Here is a 17545-nt window from a genome sequence, read left to right as displayed (position 1 = left end):
TTCATTCTTTTTTTCTTTTTTTTGTCTTTTGTCTTTTTAGGGCCACACCCTCGGCATATGGAGGTTCCCAGGCCAGGGGTCAAATTGGAGCTGTAGCCGATGGCCTACACCGCAGTCACAGCAATGCCAGATCTGAGCCTCATCTGTGACTTATACCACAGCTCACAGCAATGCCGAATCCTTAACCCACTGAGCAAGGCCAGGGATCAAACCTTCATCCTCATGGATACTTGTCAGGTTTGTTAACCTCTGAGCCATGATGGGAACTCCCTTCTTTTTCATTCTTATCATCAACTTTTCAGAAAGGTGCTCTTAATATCACCATTTTATGGATGAGGAAACTGAGGCTCACAGAGTTGACGCAGTTTACCTAAGGTCAAGCTATAGGTAAACTGTGAAGTTGGAATTCACACCCAGAGCTGGTTGATTCCAGGGTTTGGAGATCTTTTCTTATTTTTTGGCTCCCCCCATGGCATATGGGGTTCCCAGGTCAGGGATCAGATCCAAGCCACAGTTGAGATCCAAGCTGCAGTTGAGACCTAAGCCACAGCTGTGGCAACAGAGGATCTTTAACCAACTGTGCTGGGCAGGGGATCAAATCTGTACCCCAACGCCCCAGAGATGCCACCAATTCCATTGCACCCCAGCAGGAACTCCTGTAGAACCATTTCTGAAGCAATATCATAGTCAGGAAGGTGGGGGTGCATGTCCTTATGTCCCTATTCTAACACATGATGCCATCCCAGGGTGGCCTCAGCTGTTCAAGGCATGTCTGTGTTGATTCCTGCCTACACAGCTTGAGCCAGACTTGGATTCAAATGTTCCTCTTTTTGATTTAATAAAATCAGCCATGGTTGTGTCTGCTGGGTCTAGTCCGAGAAGTGATCTTTGGCTCTTCTGGCTATACAGGGTGAGTGATGATTTTGGGAAAGGAAAACTGGCCGTTGATGTCTCCAGACATCGACACATGACGGAAACATCAATGGCCAATTTTCCTTTCTTCAAGGCCATTATTCACCCATATTTATATAATGGGGATACCTTAGGGTTTTCCTATGGGGAAATAAAAGTAGCATCTATACATTGAGCGCACATTTTATTTAGCAGGCATTGGGTAACCATTCTGTGTGCATTCTCTCATTTAATCCCAATGAGAGAGAATTCAATATCAACCCCACTTAATGGATAAGTAAACTGAGGCCTTAAGGACACAAAGTGAAGCCAATACCAGTAGTGTTGTCCCTTTACCTCTTCCTGAGGGGAAAAAAGTCCTCTGTTATGTAGGTGTCTGGGAATCCGTAATAATAAATATTCACTAATGCTATGTTTTCCAAACTTGTCTGATGATAATAATCACCTGACTTAGAAATGTAAAAGATACAGAATCTCAGATTCCTTCCACGGAAATTCCGATTCATTAAGTCTAGGATGGAGTCTAGGAATCTGATTCTTAATATGCATCCCAGAGAATTCTTACCACCATATAAGTTTGTGGAAAATGCTAGCCAATGCATGTCTATAGAGTGTTTGTTTACTTTTTCACCTGGGAATGCCCAACTAAATCACAAACTATCCACTGGGCTTCTACTCTAGCCCCATTTTTTGAGATGGGGGCCAGAGGAGAACACAGAGGTGGAAAGGTCCAGGGCTGGAAGGCTGACTTTGGGCCACAGTTCCCCAGACAGAGATGAATCAAGGAGGGGATGTACACCTGAGAGCCTTGTGTCAACCCAGACACCCTGAGGCTATTTTTCTAAAGAATCTTGTCTCAGAAAGTTAATTGCTTCAGCACTACTATACTTGTCCTTTTTTTAGATACTAATGATAGTTTCATTTCAAAAATGCCAAATGGTTGGCTAATGGAGGGACTTTTCCATATAGAAACTGAAAGAACTTGAGGAATCAAAGAAACCCTCTAAGTCATGGCTGTGCATAAGAAATTGACTCCCTAAGATTTGGGGAATATTGGGAGAAACCGAGTACAGATGGGAACAAAGCAGTACTGAGAATGCTTGTCCTTACTCGTTTCTTTCTAACTGTGATATTTCCTCACAGTTCCTGGGCTGGCCCAACTTCTGAGCTTCTCAAGTTCTGTTTGTTTTCCCCTAGGATCTTCTGGTTCCACCTGAGTAGAACTGGGTTTCTAGAGCATTAGCCCTTTGCAGGGGGTGTGGGAACTACCCCCAGCAACAATGGACCCAGCAGTTTGTGGAATGACCATAACGTTTGCATTTTAGTCAAGAGGGAAGCAAGTGTCATTCTGCCCATGCAGACCCTCTGCTCCATCACATCGTGTCCTAAAGTCTTATTCGGTCTTTAGTATGACATTCAGCCTATTCAATTTGTAAAGAAAATACTACCCCACATTCTAAAAATTAAAGAATTGAGCTTAACTCAAACTGTTCATTTCATTCAATGAACCAAAAATTACTTTCAAATGTCTAAGCTGTACCTAGTGCGATGCTAGGCCCTGAGGGCACACAGAAGAACAGACACGATCCCTGCCCTGAAGAAATTTAAAATCTGGTAAAGAAGGGGGAAAAAAGGATGTATATGAAATAATTTAAAGGCCACTAGACAGAATAACTACTTTTAAAAAAGCAGAAAATAGCAAGTGTTGCCAAAGGACATGGAAAAATTAGAACTCTCATGCACTGTTGGTGGGATTCTAAATGTTGCAAACCACGTGGAAAACAGGATGGCACTTCCTTAAAAATATTAATCTAGGACTGTTGTGACTCAAGTGGAAACAAATCTGACTAGCATCCATGAAAACGCAGATTTGAGCCCTGGTCGTGCTTAGTGGGTTAAGGATCCGGTGTTGCCATGAGCTGTGGTGTAGGTTGCAGACACAGCTCAAATCCCGCATTGCTGTGGCTGTGGTGTAGGCCAGAAGCTACAGCACTGATTCGACCCTAGCCTGCGAACCTTCATATGCCTTGGGTGCAGCCCTAAAAAGACCAAAAAAAAAAAAAAAAATCTAGAACTATCAAATAATCCTGCAATCCCACTTCTGATTCTATATCTAGAAGAACTTAAAGTAGGATCTCAAAGAGATGTTTGCATACTCATGTCATAGCAGCACTACTCACAATAGACAAGAGGTGGAAGGAGTCCAAGTGTCCATTGACAGATGAACAGATAAACAGATAAACAAACGTGACACATACATACGATGGAATATTATTTAATCTTAAAAAGGAAGGAAATCTTGGAGTTCCCCCTGTGGTGCAGTGGGTTAAGAATCCAACTGCAGTGGTTTGAGTCTCTATAGAGGCACAGGTTTAATTCCCAGCCCGATGCAATGGGTAAAAGAATCCCATGTTGCTGCTTGGGTTCAATCCCTGGCCCAGGAACTTCCATATCCTGTGGGTGTGGCCATAAAAATAAAAATAAAAAATTTTAGGAGTTCCTGTTGTGGTTCAGTGGAAATGAATCCGACTAGGAACCATGAGGTTGTGGGTTCAGTCCCTGGCCTTGCTCAGTGGGTTGGGGATCCGGCGTTACCATGAGCTGTGGTGTAGGTTGCAGGCACGGCTCGGATCCCACGTTGCTGTGGCTGTGGTGTAGGCTGGTGGATGCAGCTCTGATTCAACTCCTAGCCTGGGAACCTCCATATGCCACAGGTGTAGCCCTAAAAAGACAAATAAATTTTTTTTTGAATAAAAGAAATGAAGTGTTTAAAAAAAAGGAAGAAAATCTTGTCACTTACTTTAGCATGGATGAACCTTCAGGACGTTATGCTAAGTGAAATGGGACTGTTACAAAAGGCAAATTCTGTATGATTCCACATATATCTATAGATACAGAGGTATCCAAAGTAGTCACATTTGTAGAAACAAAGAATGGTGGTTACCAGGGGCTGGTGGGAGGGGGAAATGGACAGTTGTTTAATAGCTATAAAGCTTCAGGTTTTTTTTTAATTAAAATATAGTGATGTAGAATGTTATGTTAGTTTCATGTGTACAACCTAGTGACTTAACATTTAAATATACTGTGGGAGTTCCCATGGTGGCTCAGTGGGTTAAGAACCCAACACAGTGTCCCTGAGGATTTGGGTTTGATCCCGGGCCCTCTCAGTGGATTAAGGATTTGGTGTTACCGCAAGATGCAGTGTAGCTCAAGGATGCAGCTCAGGTCCAATGTGGTTGTGGTGTAGGCTGGCAGCTGCAGCTCCCATTTGACCCTTAGCCTGGGAAATTCCATATGCTGTAGGAAAATATATATATGTATAATACATATATGTTTATATAAAATGAAATGATCTCCATGATAAATCAATTAAACCTTTTTTTTTTTTTTTTTGTCTTTTTGCCATTTCTTGGGCCACTCCCACGGCATATGGAGGTTTCCAGGCTAGGGGTCCAATTGGAGCTGTAGCCGCTGGCCTACACCAGAGCCACAGCAATGTGGGATCCAAGCCACGTCTGCAACCTACTCCACAGCTCATGGCAACGCCGGATCCCCAACCCACTGAGCAAGGCCAGGGACTGAACCCGCAACCTCATGGTTCCTAGTCGGATTCGTTAACCACTGCGCCACAACGGGAACTCCCCAATTAACCACTTTTGTTCCCACACAAAGTTATTCCAATGTTATTGACCATACTCCTTTTGCCATATGTTATATCCCTGTGACTTATTTTTTAACTGGAAATTTGAACCCCTTAATTCTCCTCACTCAACCACCCACACTCTTCCCTTTTGGTAATCCCTATTTATTCTGTGTCTATGAGTCTGTTTGCATTTTTTTTTAATTAAAGTATAGCTGATTTACAATGTCTCTTCAATTTCTGTTGTACAGCAAAGTGATCCAATCACACATAGTTCCCTGTGCTGTACAGTGGCACCCCCTTGCCCATCACATTTTGTTTTGCTTTTTAGATTCCACATATACGTTAGATCATTTGGTATTTGTCCTTCTCTGTCTGACTTATTTCACTTACCACAATACCATCTAGATCTATCCATGTTGTTGCAAATAGCAAGATTTTTTTATGGCAGCATGATAATTCGTTGTGTAAATATACCACATCTTCTTCATCCATTCATCTATTGGATACACTTAAGTTGCTTCCATGTCTTAGCTATTACATATGATGTTGCAATGAATATAAGGGAGGATATGTCACTTCTAATTGCTGCTTTTGTTTTCTTCAGGTAAACATACAGAAGTAAAATTGCTGAATTATATAGTTGTTTTATTTTTAACTTTTTTTTTTAATGGCCATACCCACAGCTTGTGGAATTTCCTAGGCCAAGGATCTAGTCTGCACCATAGCTATAACCAAAGCCACAGCAGTGACAGCACTAGATCCTTTTTCTTTTTTTTTTTTTTTTTTTGTCTTTTCTGGGGCCACTCCCGTGGCACATGGAGGTTCCCAGGCTAGGGGTCTAATCAGAGCCATAGCTGCCGGCCTACACCAGAGCCACAGCAACGCAGGATCCAAGCTGTGTCTGCAACCTACACCACAGCTCACAGCAATGCCGGATCCTTAACCCACAGAGTGAGGCCAGGGATCGAACCCACAACCTCATGGTTCCTAGTCAGATTTGTTAACCACTGAACCACGATGGGAACTCCCAAGCACTGGATCCTTAAGCACTGTACCAGGTGAGGTATCGAACCTACATCCCAGCACTCCAGAGATACCACAGATTCCATTGCACCACATTGGGAATTCCAAGAACTATTTTTTTAATATTGAGTTTTAAGAGTTCCTTATATATTTTGGATATTAATTCCTTATCAAATGTATTATTTACAAAAATTCTTCCATTCAGTAGGCTGCCTTTTCACTTTGTTGATGGTTTCCTTCACTGTGCAAAGCTTTTTAGTTTGATGTAGTCCTATTTGTTTATTTTTGGTTTTGTTTCCCTTGCATGAGGCGACAGATCCAAGGAAAATATTGCTAAGTTTGATGTTGAAGAATGTATTGCCTATGTTTTGCTCTAGAAGTTTTATAGTTTAAGATCTTTAGTCCATTTTGAGTTTATTTTTGTGTATGGCATGAGAAAGTGGTCTAGTTTCATTCTTTAGCACTTTGCTATCCAATTTTCCCAACACCATTTTTTAAAAGATTTTTATTTTTCTAATTTTTTTCTATTATAGGTGATTTACAATGTTCTATCAATTTCTACTGTACAGCCAAGTGACCCAGTCATACAGATATCTATCTATCTACCCATCTATATACATTCTTTTTTTCATATTCCAACATTGTTTATTAAGGAGGCTTATATTCTTGCCTCCTTTATCACAGATTAATTGACCACATAAACATGAGTTTATTTCTGAGCTCTCTATTCCATTGATTTATGTGTCTTTTTTTGTGCTGGTACCATACTGTGGGGTATTTTTAAGTTAAAGTATAATTGATTTATAATGTTCTCTCAATTCATAGGTTTGTTTTGCTTTGTTTTGTTTTGTTTTGTCTTTTTGCCTTTTCTAGGGCCGCTCCCAAGGCATATGGAGGTTCCCAGGCCAGGGGTCTAATCAGAGCTGCAGCCGCTGTCCTACACCAGAGCCACAGCAACGCAGGATCCAAGCCACGTCTGTGACGTACACCACAGCTCACAGCTATGCCAGATCCTTAACCCACTGAGCAAGGCCAGGGATCGAACCTGCAACCTCATGGTTCCTAGTCAGATTCTTTAACCACTGCACCACGACGGGAACTCATCAATTCATAGTTTTGATCATTGTAGCTTTGCAGTATAGTTTGAAATCAGGGACCATGATACCTCCAGTTTTGTTCTTCTTTCTCAAGATTGCTTTGGCTAATTGGGGTCCCTCTCTCTCTCTCTTTTTTTTTTTTTTGTCTTTTTAGGTCCACATATGTAGTATAGGGAAGTCCCCAGGCTAGGGGTCGAATCAGAGCTGTAGCTGCCAGCCTATACCATAGCCACAGCAATGCTAGATCTGATCTGTGTTGTGATCTACACCACAGCGCATGGCAATGCTGGATCCTTAACCCACTGAGTGAAGCCAGGGATCAAACCTGCATCCTCATGGGTACTAGCTGGGTTCATTACCGCTGAGCCACAAGGGGAATTCCTAATTGGAGTCTCTCGTGATTCCACACAAATTTTAAGATTATTTGTTCTAGTTTTGTAAAAAAAATGCTATTGGTATTTTGGTAGGGATTGCATTCAATCTGTAGATTGCCTTGGACACTATTAATTCTTCCACTCCTCGAGCATGGTATATCTTTCCATGTGTTTGTTTCATCTTTAATTTCTTTCATCAGTGTCTTATAGTTTCAGAATACAAGTCTTTCACCTCCTTGGTTAGATTTATTACAAGGTATTCTATTCTTTTTTTTTTTTTTTTTGTCTTTTGAGGTCCAAACCACGGCATATGGAGGTTCCCAGGCTAGGGGTCAAATCGGAGCTAAAGCTGCTAGCCTATGCCACAGCCACAACCATGCAGGATCCGAGCTGCATCTGCGACCTACAACACAGCTTATGGCAACTGAGGATCCTTAACCCACTGAGCAAGGCCAGGGATCGAACCTGAGTCCTCCTGAATGCTAGTCAGATTCGTTAACCGCTAAGTCACAATGGGAACTCCCTCTTTTTGATGCAATTGTTCTTCTTTCTCAAGATTGTCATTGTTTTCCTAATTTCTCTTTCTGATAGTTTGTTTTTAGTGTATAGAAATATAAGAGATTTCCCTATATTAATTTTGTACCCTGCAACTTTACTAAATTTATCTATTAATTCCAATAGCCTTTTTTTTTTTTTTTTTTTTAGTCTTTTTAAGGCCACATCTGTGGCATATGGAGGTTCTCAGGCTAGGAGTCCAGTTGGATCTATAGCCACCAGCCTACACCACAGCCACAGTCACAGGAACACTGGATCTGAGCTGTACCCATGACCTATACCATAGTTCACAGCAATGCCAGATCCTCAACCCACTAAGCGAGGCCAGGAATCAAACTCGTATCCTCATGGATACTAGACAAGGTCGTTAACTGCTGAGCCACGATGGGAACACCTCTAATAGCTTTTTTGTGGAGTCTTTAGTGTTTTCTATATATACTTTCATGTCATCTGCAAATTGTGACAGTTTGTCTTCCTTTCAAATTTGGATTCCTTTCATTTCTAATTCTTGTCTAATTGCTGTGGCTAGGACTTCCAATACTGTGTTGACTGAAAGTGATGACAATGGGCATCCTTGTCTTGTTCCTGATTTTAGAAGAAGTGCTTTCGGCTTTCTACCATTGATGGTGGTTCTGGCTGTGGATCTGCCATATATGGTCTTTATTATGTTGAGGTATAACATAATAAAGACCAGTTTTGGTGAGAAGTTTATCATAAATTGGTGTTAAACTTTGTCAAAAGCTTTTTCTGCATCTATCAAGATGTTTATTTGAGTTTAATCCTTCATTTTATTAATGTGATGTGTCACATTGATTGTTGTGGATATTGAACCATTCTTGCCTATCTGGGATAAATCCCACTTAATCAGAGTGTATGATCATTTTAATGTATTGTTGAATTTAGTTTGCTAATATTTTGTTGAGAATTTTTACATCTGTGTTCATTAGTGATATTGGCTTATAGTTTTCTCTGTCTCTCTTTTTCTTTTTACAGCCACACGTGGCATGTGGAAACCCAGGCTAGGGGTCAAATCAGAGCTGTAGCTGTCAGCCTATGCCACAGCCATAGCAACACCAGATTCAAGCAACATCTGAGACCTACACTATAGCTTGTAGCAATGCTGGATCCTTAACCCACTGAGTGAGATCAGGAATCAAACCAGCATCCTCACAGACACTATTTTGCGTTCTTAACCCACTGAGCCACAATGAGAACTCTTCTCTCTTTTTCGTGGTGTTTTTATCTGGTTTTAGCATCAGGAAGATGCCAGCCTCATAGAATGAGTACAGAACCATTCCTTCCTCTTCAATTTTTGGAATAGTTTGAGAAGGATAGGTGTTAATTCCTCTGTAAATGTTTAGTAGAATTCACCTGAGAAGCTGTCTGGTCCTAGACTTTTGTTTGTTGGGAATTTTTTGATTACTGATTCAAATTCATTACTGATAATCAATCTGCCCATTTTTTGTATTTCTTCCTGATCCAGTCTCAGGAGACTATGTTTCTAGGAGTTTATTTATTTCTCCTAGGTTGTCTAAATTTGTTGGCATATATAATTGTTCCTAGTAATCTCTTATGATCCTTTGTATTTCTGTGGTGTCAATTGTAACTTCTCTTTCATTTATCTTATTTACTTGGACCCTCTCTTTTAAAGCTTCAGTTCTGCAGTAATATTAAGAGGTTCTAGAGATCTGTTGCACAACAAAGTGAACATATTTAACACTAATGAACTGTACACTTAAAAAGGATTAAGATGGGAGTCCCCACTTGGTGCAGTGGGTTAAGAACCTGACTGCAGCAGCTCAAGTTGATGCAGAGTTGCATGTTTGATCCCCAGCCCAATGCAGTAGGATAAGGATCTGGCATTGTCACAACTGTGACTAGGTCAAAACTGCCACTTGGATTTGATCCCTGGCCCAGAACTTCCATATCCTATACGTGTGGCCATTTAAAAAAAAAAAAAAAAAAGATTAAGATGATAAATTCTATGTTATGTGTTTTTTGCCAAAACTAAAAAAAAACTCCATTGGAGTTCCCTTCATGGTTCAGTGGTTAACGAACCCAACTAGGATCCATGAGGATTCAGTTCCATCCCTGGTCTTGCTCAGTGGGTTAAGGATCTGGTGTTGCTGTGAGTTGAGTGTAGGTTGCAGACACGGCTCGGATCCCATGTCCCTGTTGCTGTGGCGTAGGCCGGCAGCTGTAGGTCCAATTTGACCCTTAGCCTGGAAACTTCTATATGCAGTGGTTGTGGCCCTAAAAAGCAAAAAAATAAATAAATAAAAAATCCTGTTAATATTAAACATTCTGACTACTGACTATAAATGCAATAAAAGCTTAGAGAACAGACACACTGAAATTAGAGATTTCCTAGACATGAACAAATCCTAAAGGGTGGGTTATGTTGGATTAGTAGAGGGCAGGAAAAAAAGTTCTAAGCAAGAATCCTAGAAAAAAAGACAGGAATTGGAATAAACATTTTATATATTGTGGAGAGTAAACTTCGTATGTTTAACTCTGTGTGTGTGTGTGTGTGTGTGTGTGTGTACACGTGTGAGAAAAGATTTCAGTGAGAAATCTTGTTCCATTAGGGAGCATTTACACTGAAGAGTGGTGAGAACTAAGTAAAGATAGGTGGGGTGAAGTCAGACTATACAAGGTCTCAAAAGCCAGATGAAAATTTGTACTTGATACCATAGACTCTGGACAGGCACTCTAAATTCTTGAACAAGGGTGTATATAAGATTTTCTGTGAAACTGAAAATTCCTATTGGTCTCAATTGAAACAAATGTACCAAAGAGAGTAACTTGGATTTTGTCTGGGCTTGGGCGAGAAGGAATGGGGAAATGATAAATGCCCAGGGCTGGGTGAATAGTGGGAGTGAGGACACAAGAGGACACCAGTGGGGAAGTGAGACTGCAAGGAAGAGATGAGGCTCCTACAGCTGTCTTTGTTCCTATTCTTTAGGAGCTTTTGTTTTTCCAAACTTTAAGGGTCACATGTTTTGCTTAAGAAAGAGCTTTAGAAATTTGCTTTAAGGGCTGTACCATGAAATTTTTATTTGAAGGCCAAAACAATAGTTTTATGGTGTGGTGTGGAAAGACTGAGGGCAGAGAGCCCCCGTGCCCAATCCCAGGGGCACCTGTCAAATACAAAAGCCATATCTCTAAGTATGAGCCAAGAGCTTCCTCTTGAGGAAGGGGATTTCTGCCCATAGTGGGGACTGTGGTTTCAGAGGCAGAGGATGGAGCTCCATTCCCAACTTGGTTGCTGACTCCACCTTTGAACCTGGTGAGTCACTTCCCTCCATGGGCCTAGTTTTCCCTTTTGTGGAATGCAGAAGGAGGTTCTTTCCACCTGCTTTCACAGAAGAAAGGAGAGGCTGAAAGAAAAGAAACGTATATCAGGCACCTTTACGCAGAGGCGCGAGGCTTGGGCTGAAGCCCGGCCCAGGATGTATGAGGACACGGGGGCCAGGTTTGACGCACCCTGCCCTTGACATCAGATGTCTACAGAGAGGACGTAAGTATTAAACAATATAAACAAATGTTGCCCCAGAGAGTCTGGGTTCTGGGAATATGAACAGGGAATCGTGACCAAAATTCCAGGTTTCCAAGTTCCCCTCAAGGAGTCATGGGCTCATGAGGAGGTGAATCACCACACCCAGGATCTGTCTTGAAGACCTAAACCACCAAATATGAGCCTCAGCAAAGGAAGGGGCTCAAGACAGTCTTGATTCAGAAAGCTCGGAGCTTGTAGCTAGACCATAAGCTGTTCCCTTAGGTCCTGGTAAGTAGAAGAAACAATTTTGCTCGAAGCTCTGGTTGTTGTTCTAGTTCTGAGGTCAGTGGCAGGTCAAAGTCATAAAATCAGTCCCCTGGAGCCAGCACAGTCGTCTTTGGTCTGGAAGACTACATGGAAAAAAGAGCTCAGACAATTGTGGTGCCTAAAGAAATTGATTTTGTATTCTTCCCAAACTCTGTGTTACTTCTCAGCCCAACTCTCCAAAAGCAAAAGGCAGAGAGATGGCAGCACATTGTCAGAGCCTGGAAGAAAGACCAGAAAGTGCAGGGAGAAAGAAGTATGTTGGCTGTAAATAGCAATTCTCAGAGCCAGGGAGGCTCATAGGGTCCCAAGGAGGCAGAGCAGACCCTGGGAATCTAGAACACTTGGACTCATGGAGTGCTGTGTTCAAAAGAGATCTCGCATACCACTTCATATCCATCAGGATGGCTTTTAACAAAAAAAGTGGAAAATGACAAGTGTCAGTGAGGATATGAAGAAACTGGAACCACTGTGTGTTGTTGGTAGGAATAAAATGATGCAGCCACCATGGGAAACAGTTTGATAGGTCCTCAAAAAGTTAGACCTACAATTACCATATGATTCCACTCCTAGGTATATACCCAAAAGAATTGAAAGCAGGGACTAAACAGATACTTGTACACTTATGTTCATAACAGCATTATGCATATTACCCATAGAAGCAACCCAATCATCAATAAACAGATGAAGGGATAAATCAAATGTGGCATAGACATACAATGGAATATTTTTCAGCCTTAAAAATGAATGAAGTCCTAATACATGCAACAATATGGATGAACCTCCATAACGTTTAGTGAAATAAGCCAGACACAAAAGGCTACATATTATATGATCCCACTCATATGAGGTACCTAGAATTAGCAAATCCATACAGAAGTAGAGCAGAGTTTACCAGGGCTTATGGGGAGTTATTGTTTAATGGATACAGAGTTTCTGGTTGGAATGATGAAAAATTTCTGGAAATGAATGGTGGTAATGGTTGCACAATAAAGGGAATGCACTTAATGCCACTGAACTGTACACTTAAAAATGGTTAAATTAGCAAATTTTATGTTATGTGTATTTTACAAAAAAAGTTGCAGGGTGGTGGTGGGGTAGTCCCATGACAAAGGGATCGACAAAGCATTGAGAATAAGATTCAAGAGAAACAGACTATGAAAAGGTGGCATCACAGATATTCAGAATCTTGAGTTGAGATGGGGATGGAGACACAGAAACCTATCCAGGAAGGAAATGGATAAAATGTAGAAGTCAGAGATGAAAGACAGGGGAGTTAACCAAAATGGAGCCCTGTTAGCGTGTAGAGCTGAGTATGGAGAAAGAAGTGGGGATTGGCAGGTTTGATTTTTAAAATGAATCTTCAGTCTGGGTCTTTATTTGGAAGGCATGTGGGTTTCCATGTTAAACCACCACAGGGCTTGTGGTGGATGCTTCTGGGACCTTCATCCACTCTGCAGTGGTCAGCTGGCAGTTGCCCTCTGAGGCTTCCTGTCTCCTTATAGAGCTGACAGACACCGCAGTGAGTCAGTTATACCAAGGCTTGACTCATTTTTGACCCAGTTTTGGTGATCAAAGACAATACTCTGGAATTTGGTACTACAGCTCAAAAGGTATGGTGGGAACATGGAGGCAGGACCCAGACTCATAGCTGTTTCTTGTCGCTATCTCATTTCTTTGTAAAGGTTCAAGACTTGGGTTCAAATTCTGTCTTGCCTCTTACTAGCTGCATGATCTTGAGCAAGTTACTTAACCTCCAAAAGCCATGGTTTCCTTTCTTATAAAATGGGGCAACAGATCTCTGTAACCTCATAGTGGGTATGAAGTAAGATAATGTATGAGAGCTTCTTAGCACTTTGCTTGTTGCAAAGAAATTGCCTAGTTAAGATAAGGTAATTATAATTATCAGCACTACTCTTAGTACCTGGAGGCTTTGATTATCTAGGATTGCTTTGCCATAAGATCAATGGAGAACCACATCTGGAACTTCAGTAACCCCAACTCCTGTAGCCCTGGATTTAGAGCAGGAAGACCTGAGTCTGATCTGGGCTCCCTGATTTACTAGCTGTGTGACCTGGGGCATTTTTCAGATTCTCAGTTTTCTCAACTGAAGGAAAAAAAAAAGTGTTGTAAATATCAAATAAAATAATATGTGCACAAGCTCTGTAAATAACAGTGAGCAAAAGAGCACAGGCATGTAGTATACTCAGGATCAGAAGCAAGGATGTGTCTGGGCCAAGGTTAGGGTCAAGATGCGAATCAGAGTCAGGACTGGCCCCAGTGCTGTAAAAAAAATTGTGATCAAATGATGGAAGATAATATAGGAAAAGGAAAGTATATATATGTATGACTGGGTCACTTTGCTGTACAGCAGAAATTAGCACAACACTGTAAATCAACTATACTGTAATAATTAAAAATAAAAATCATGATCAAGATTAGGGTTGGAATTGGGTCAAAGCAAAGCCTGGGGCTAGGGTAGGGAGAGAGTCATGAGCAGGGTCACAGTAGGGGGCTGAGTGGAATTTTTGATCTGGGTTAATAATCCATGCCGGATGGAGTGCCCTGTCTCAGCCCTGAGGGCTATAGCAGTGCTGCACAGTGACTCAGAGGCAGCCGCACTGTCTGGGATAAGGCTCTAATCCAGTGATCTTGGTTTGGAGGAAAGTAGAGTGTGGGATTTACAGTAGAAGTACAGGTCTTTGGGAGACAGTTCAACTGCAGTAGTTCAGCCACTTCGTTACCTTCATCATTCTCCTCTCTAGCTTGTAGGTAGCTACATCACATTAAGTATCATCCTATTTCCAGGTGCCTCCTACGCAACACTGGTCCTCACAGTCCTGATCATCCCTCCTCCATTATCCATCCATCCATCACCCATCATCCATCATCCATCTGATGAAGGTTTATTAAGGACTTACTACATGTCCACCACTTCACTAGACCCAAGGATCCAGCAATGATAGAGGCAAGTGTGTTATCTATCCTCATGGAGCTTCAGTATAGAGGGAGAGGCAGCTAATACAGTGGATTTCCATCTTCTCCATGTGTGTGTGTGTATGTGTGTGTGTGTGTGTGTGTGTGTGTGTGTAGGGGGTGATAGTAGATTCTAAAATAAGATTATGAGCAAAGATTGCAAAATTATTCTTGAAAATCCCTTAATTCACCAGGACCTTGATATTTAGAAGCAAAAAAGCCAAGAAATAACATCTATTTCTCTTTGTGCTTTGGGTGTGATCCTGGGGCAAATGTCAAGATCTGTCTTTAATTGTGGAAAGTGACTTTATATAAAGGAATTTGTTTCTGTCTCTTTCAGCTGAGTGTGTAGAGTTGGTTTTGCAACAAGTTAACTGCATTGATGTGACTCCAGTGTGAATACAAATTATACCAACACATATGTAATTATTGTACATACATTAAGGAGGAATATAGTGCACTGTGAGAATGGCAGGTGGAGGGACATAACCTAATGGGGTGAATGATATGGAAGGCTTCACTGAGAAAGTGACTTTTAAGCTAAGTTCTAAAGGATGAAGATGAGTTAGCCTATCATAAAGGGAAAGAAAGAACTTTCTAGGCAGAGGAATTGATCTGAGGCAGAAATGAACCCAGTGCATTTTAGGAACTGAAAATCAGGTTGGAGATGTTGAAGCAATAACTAAGGGCCTCCCCCAGTCAGTCCCCGGACTGGGGCCAATTGTACATGCTCTGACTCAGCACATAGAACAACATGGAACTAGAGTTCCCGTGGTGATGCCGTGTTAGTGAACCCGACTAGTATCCGTGAAGACGCGGGTTCGATCCCTGGGCTTCACAGTGGTTAAGGATCTGGCATTGCCGTCGGCTGTGGTGTCATTCACAGAAGCAGCTCAGATCCCGCATCGCTGTGGCTGTGGTATAGGCCAGCAGCTACAGCTCTGATTCAGCCCCTAGCCTGGTAACTTCCATATGCTGCAGGTGTGACCCTAAAAAGAAAAAGATAAAGAAAAGAACAACATGGAGCTAAGGTGGTCTAAGACTCAGAGAATTAATTAATTCAGAGTATAGGGCTAGAGAAACAGAAGTCAGTTAACATCTTTTGGAATCATTCCCTGTGGGATGCAAATAAGAATAAGAAACAACTTACAGGCAACAGAGACAGCTGCAGTGGAATAGCCTTCATAGAGACATAAACCAGGGCTCACAAACACAGAAACCCCAGAGGCTAAGCAGGTGATGTAATGAGTACAGCAGGTTTAGTGTAGGACATTGGGGGTGGGTGGGGAGTAGAGGCGAAGGCAGACTGGTCTTGTTTAAAGAGGGCAACTGCTGCTATTCAGCTACTGCTAATTGTTGCCGAGTAGGAATTGAGGATGAGTTTTGCTAGATCTTCCGTATCATGGTAGATGCTGTCAGTTCTAGCTGCTTCTGGGCTTTGGAGCCCACTCTTCCCTGCTCTACAGCAGGCTGATGTTCCCCAGGAATTACCATCACCATTATCCCACCTCCCCCACACTCCCAACAACCAGCTCCCAACCAGTGATGGTGGATAAATACACTAATACCTTTGCCGCTCAGGTGAGATAACTTTGAGACGTGTTCTGCACTGTCCCCCTGAGTTTGCCAAGAGGATGAAGTTCCAGATGCCCATAAGGTAGTTTCCCTTATAACTTATCCATATCCCTTCCTTCCCCTGCCCGCCTTCCCCACTCCTTAAGTGGACTTTCCTAGGATCACCTTCCAAAAAAACTACTTACAACTAAGGTCTTGTTTCAGGGACTGCTTCTGGGTGAAACCAACCTAAGGACACCAAATGTTGAAAAAAAAAATGTTTTTGAAAACTGGGTTTTTGTTTTCTGTGAAGCGTTCCCAGTTAAAATTGTACATGTCAACCAAAATAGGTTGAAGGGTTGGGTTTGGCCAGCAGACTATCACTTTGGGATTCCTGATGTAAGCTAAGACTTCATCTGCCTTTCTTACAGCAATCACCCAAGGAAAGGAACACATTTGCTAGAGAAAGGTGTTTGAGAAAGAATTGCATGAGAAAGTTGTAAAGGTGGAGATTCATGCTGAGTGGAAATAACCGATTAAAATACAGGGAATTAAGAAGGGATCAGCTATGCTGCTGCTGCTGGAGGCGGCAGGCAGCTTCCACCCCGGCTTCCTGCGGCAAGCCTTCTCTTTTGAATGCACCCTCAGCAGCCCCCACTCCCACCAGCGTAAGTCACATGAAGGCTCCAGGGGAAGTCTCTGAGCCAGCCAGACCCAGCAGCCGCCTACACCAAACTGGTTCTGCAGCGAGAGTGACAAGCCAGGACCTGCTAGCTGCAGGGCCCTCCGAATCAGACTCATCTGGCTCCTAGTCAGCCACCCTCCCTGGAGCCACAAGATAGCTGCTGTTCTGCGTGATCTTAGTCCAGCTTACTTGGCACAAGGAGAAATGCCAAGAGTGTAGTTATGAAGCGCTCTTGGGAGAAGCCTTGAGCCCCCACCCCTGGCACTTCTAGCCAAGCCGGTTTTCTTGGTAGTCATCCAATTCAGGCACCCCAAGTGCTGACTGGAGGCACTGTCATCCCGGTGCTTCCCAGAGGAAGACATGCCAGACCCTGGAGGGTAGAGGGCTGCACCTGGCTGGGATGCCTGAACAGGCCCACAGGTGAGAAGCAGCACCTCGTGCCCCAAGCCGTCTCCAGCAGTGGTTATAGAGCCTGTGCTATTTTAAGTTCCTTTGTCATCACTGCAAGCAAACTGGACTGAGGGAGTCTGATTAGAAGGGGAAGAACAGGTTTAACAGAGCTGGGGTGGCGGGGGCTGCTTCCTTGAGTTGGCACCACAGCACCAGGCAGAAGAGCTCAGTGCTTCTGAGGCTCAGAACTGGGTTAGGATCCAGCTCTGGTTTCTGAGCAACTTGTCTGACAAAAGAAGCAAGGAGGAAGATTCTGAGGTTCAAGGGCCAGTGGCTGTAATTCCTATCACAGGAAAAACCATGACAATAATAATACCTTATTATAAATGTGCTTTATTGTATATGCTACCTTCATGGACCTGATCTCATTTGATCCTTACTACTATCCTATGAGGCAGGCGGGTATTATTTGTCCCACCTTAAATATAAGGAATCTAATATTCACCCAAGTAA

At 42.4% G+C, this 17545-nt stretch overlaps 2 protein-coding genes across 2 annotated transcripts in view; both read left to right on the top strand.

The window, feature by feature from the left end:
- The window catches only part of LOC102160869 (atherin-like), a 91529-nt gene extending 76289 nt beyond the window's left edge, over nt 1-15240 (top strand). The window contains exon 3 of the mRNA XM_013983354.2: nt 14236-15240. Coding sequence (XP_013838808.1) covers nt 14236-14326 — 91 coding nt within the window. The 3' untranslated portion in view covers nt 14327-15240. The remainder of the gene's footprint in view (nt 1-14235) is intronic.
- CAMK2G (calcium/calmodulin dependent protein kinase II gamma) overlaps nt 1-17545 on the top strand; it is a 97287-nt gene that overhangs the window by 8523 nt on the left and 71219 nt on the right. The gene's annotated exons all lie outside the window — the stretch shown is intronic.

The sequence above is a fragment of the Sus scrofa genome, chromosome 14 (genome assembly GCF_000003025.6).
Source record: "Sus scrofa isolate TJ Tabasco breed Duroc chromosome 14, Sscrofa11.1, whole genome shotgun sequence".
Taxonomy (NCBI): domain Eukaryota; kingdom Metazoa; phylum Chordata; class Mammalia; order Artiodactyla; family Suidae; genus Sus; species Sus scrofa.
This window is presented reverse-complemented; position numbering and strand designations above follow the sequence as displayed.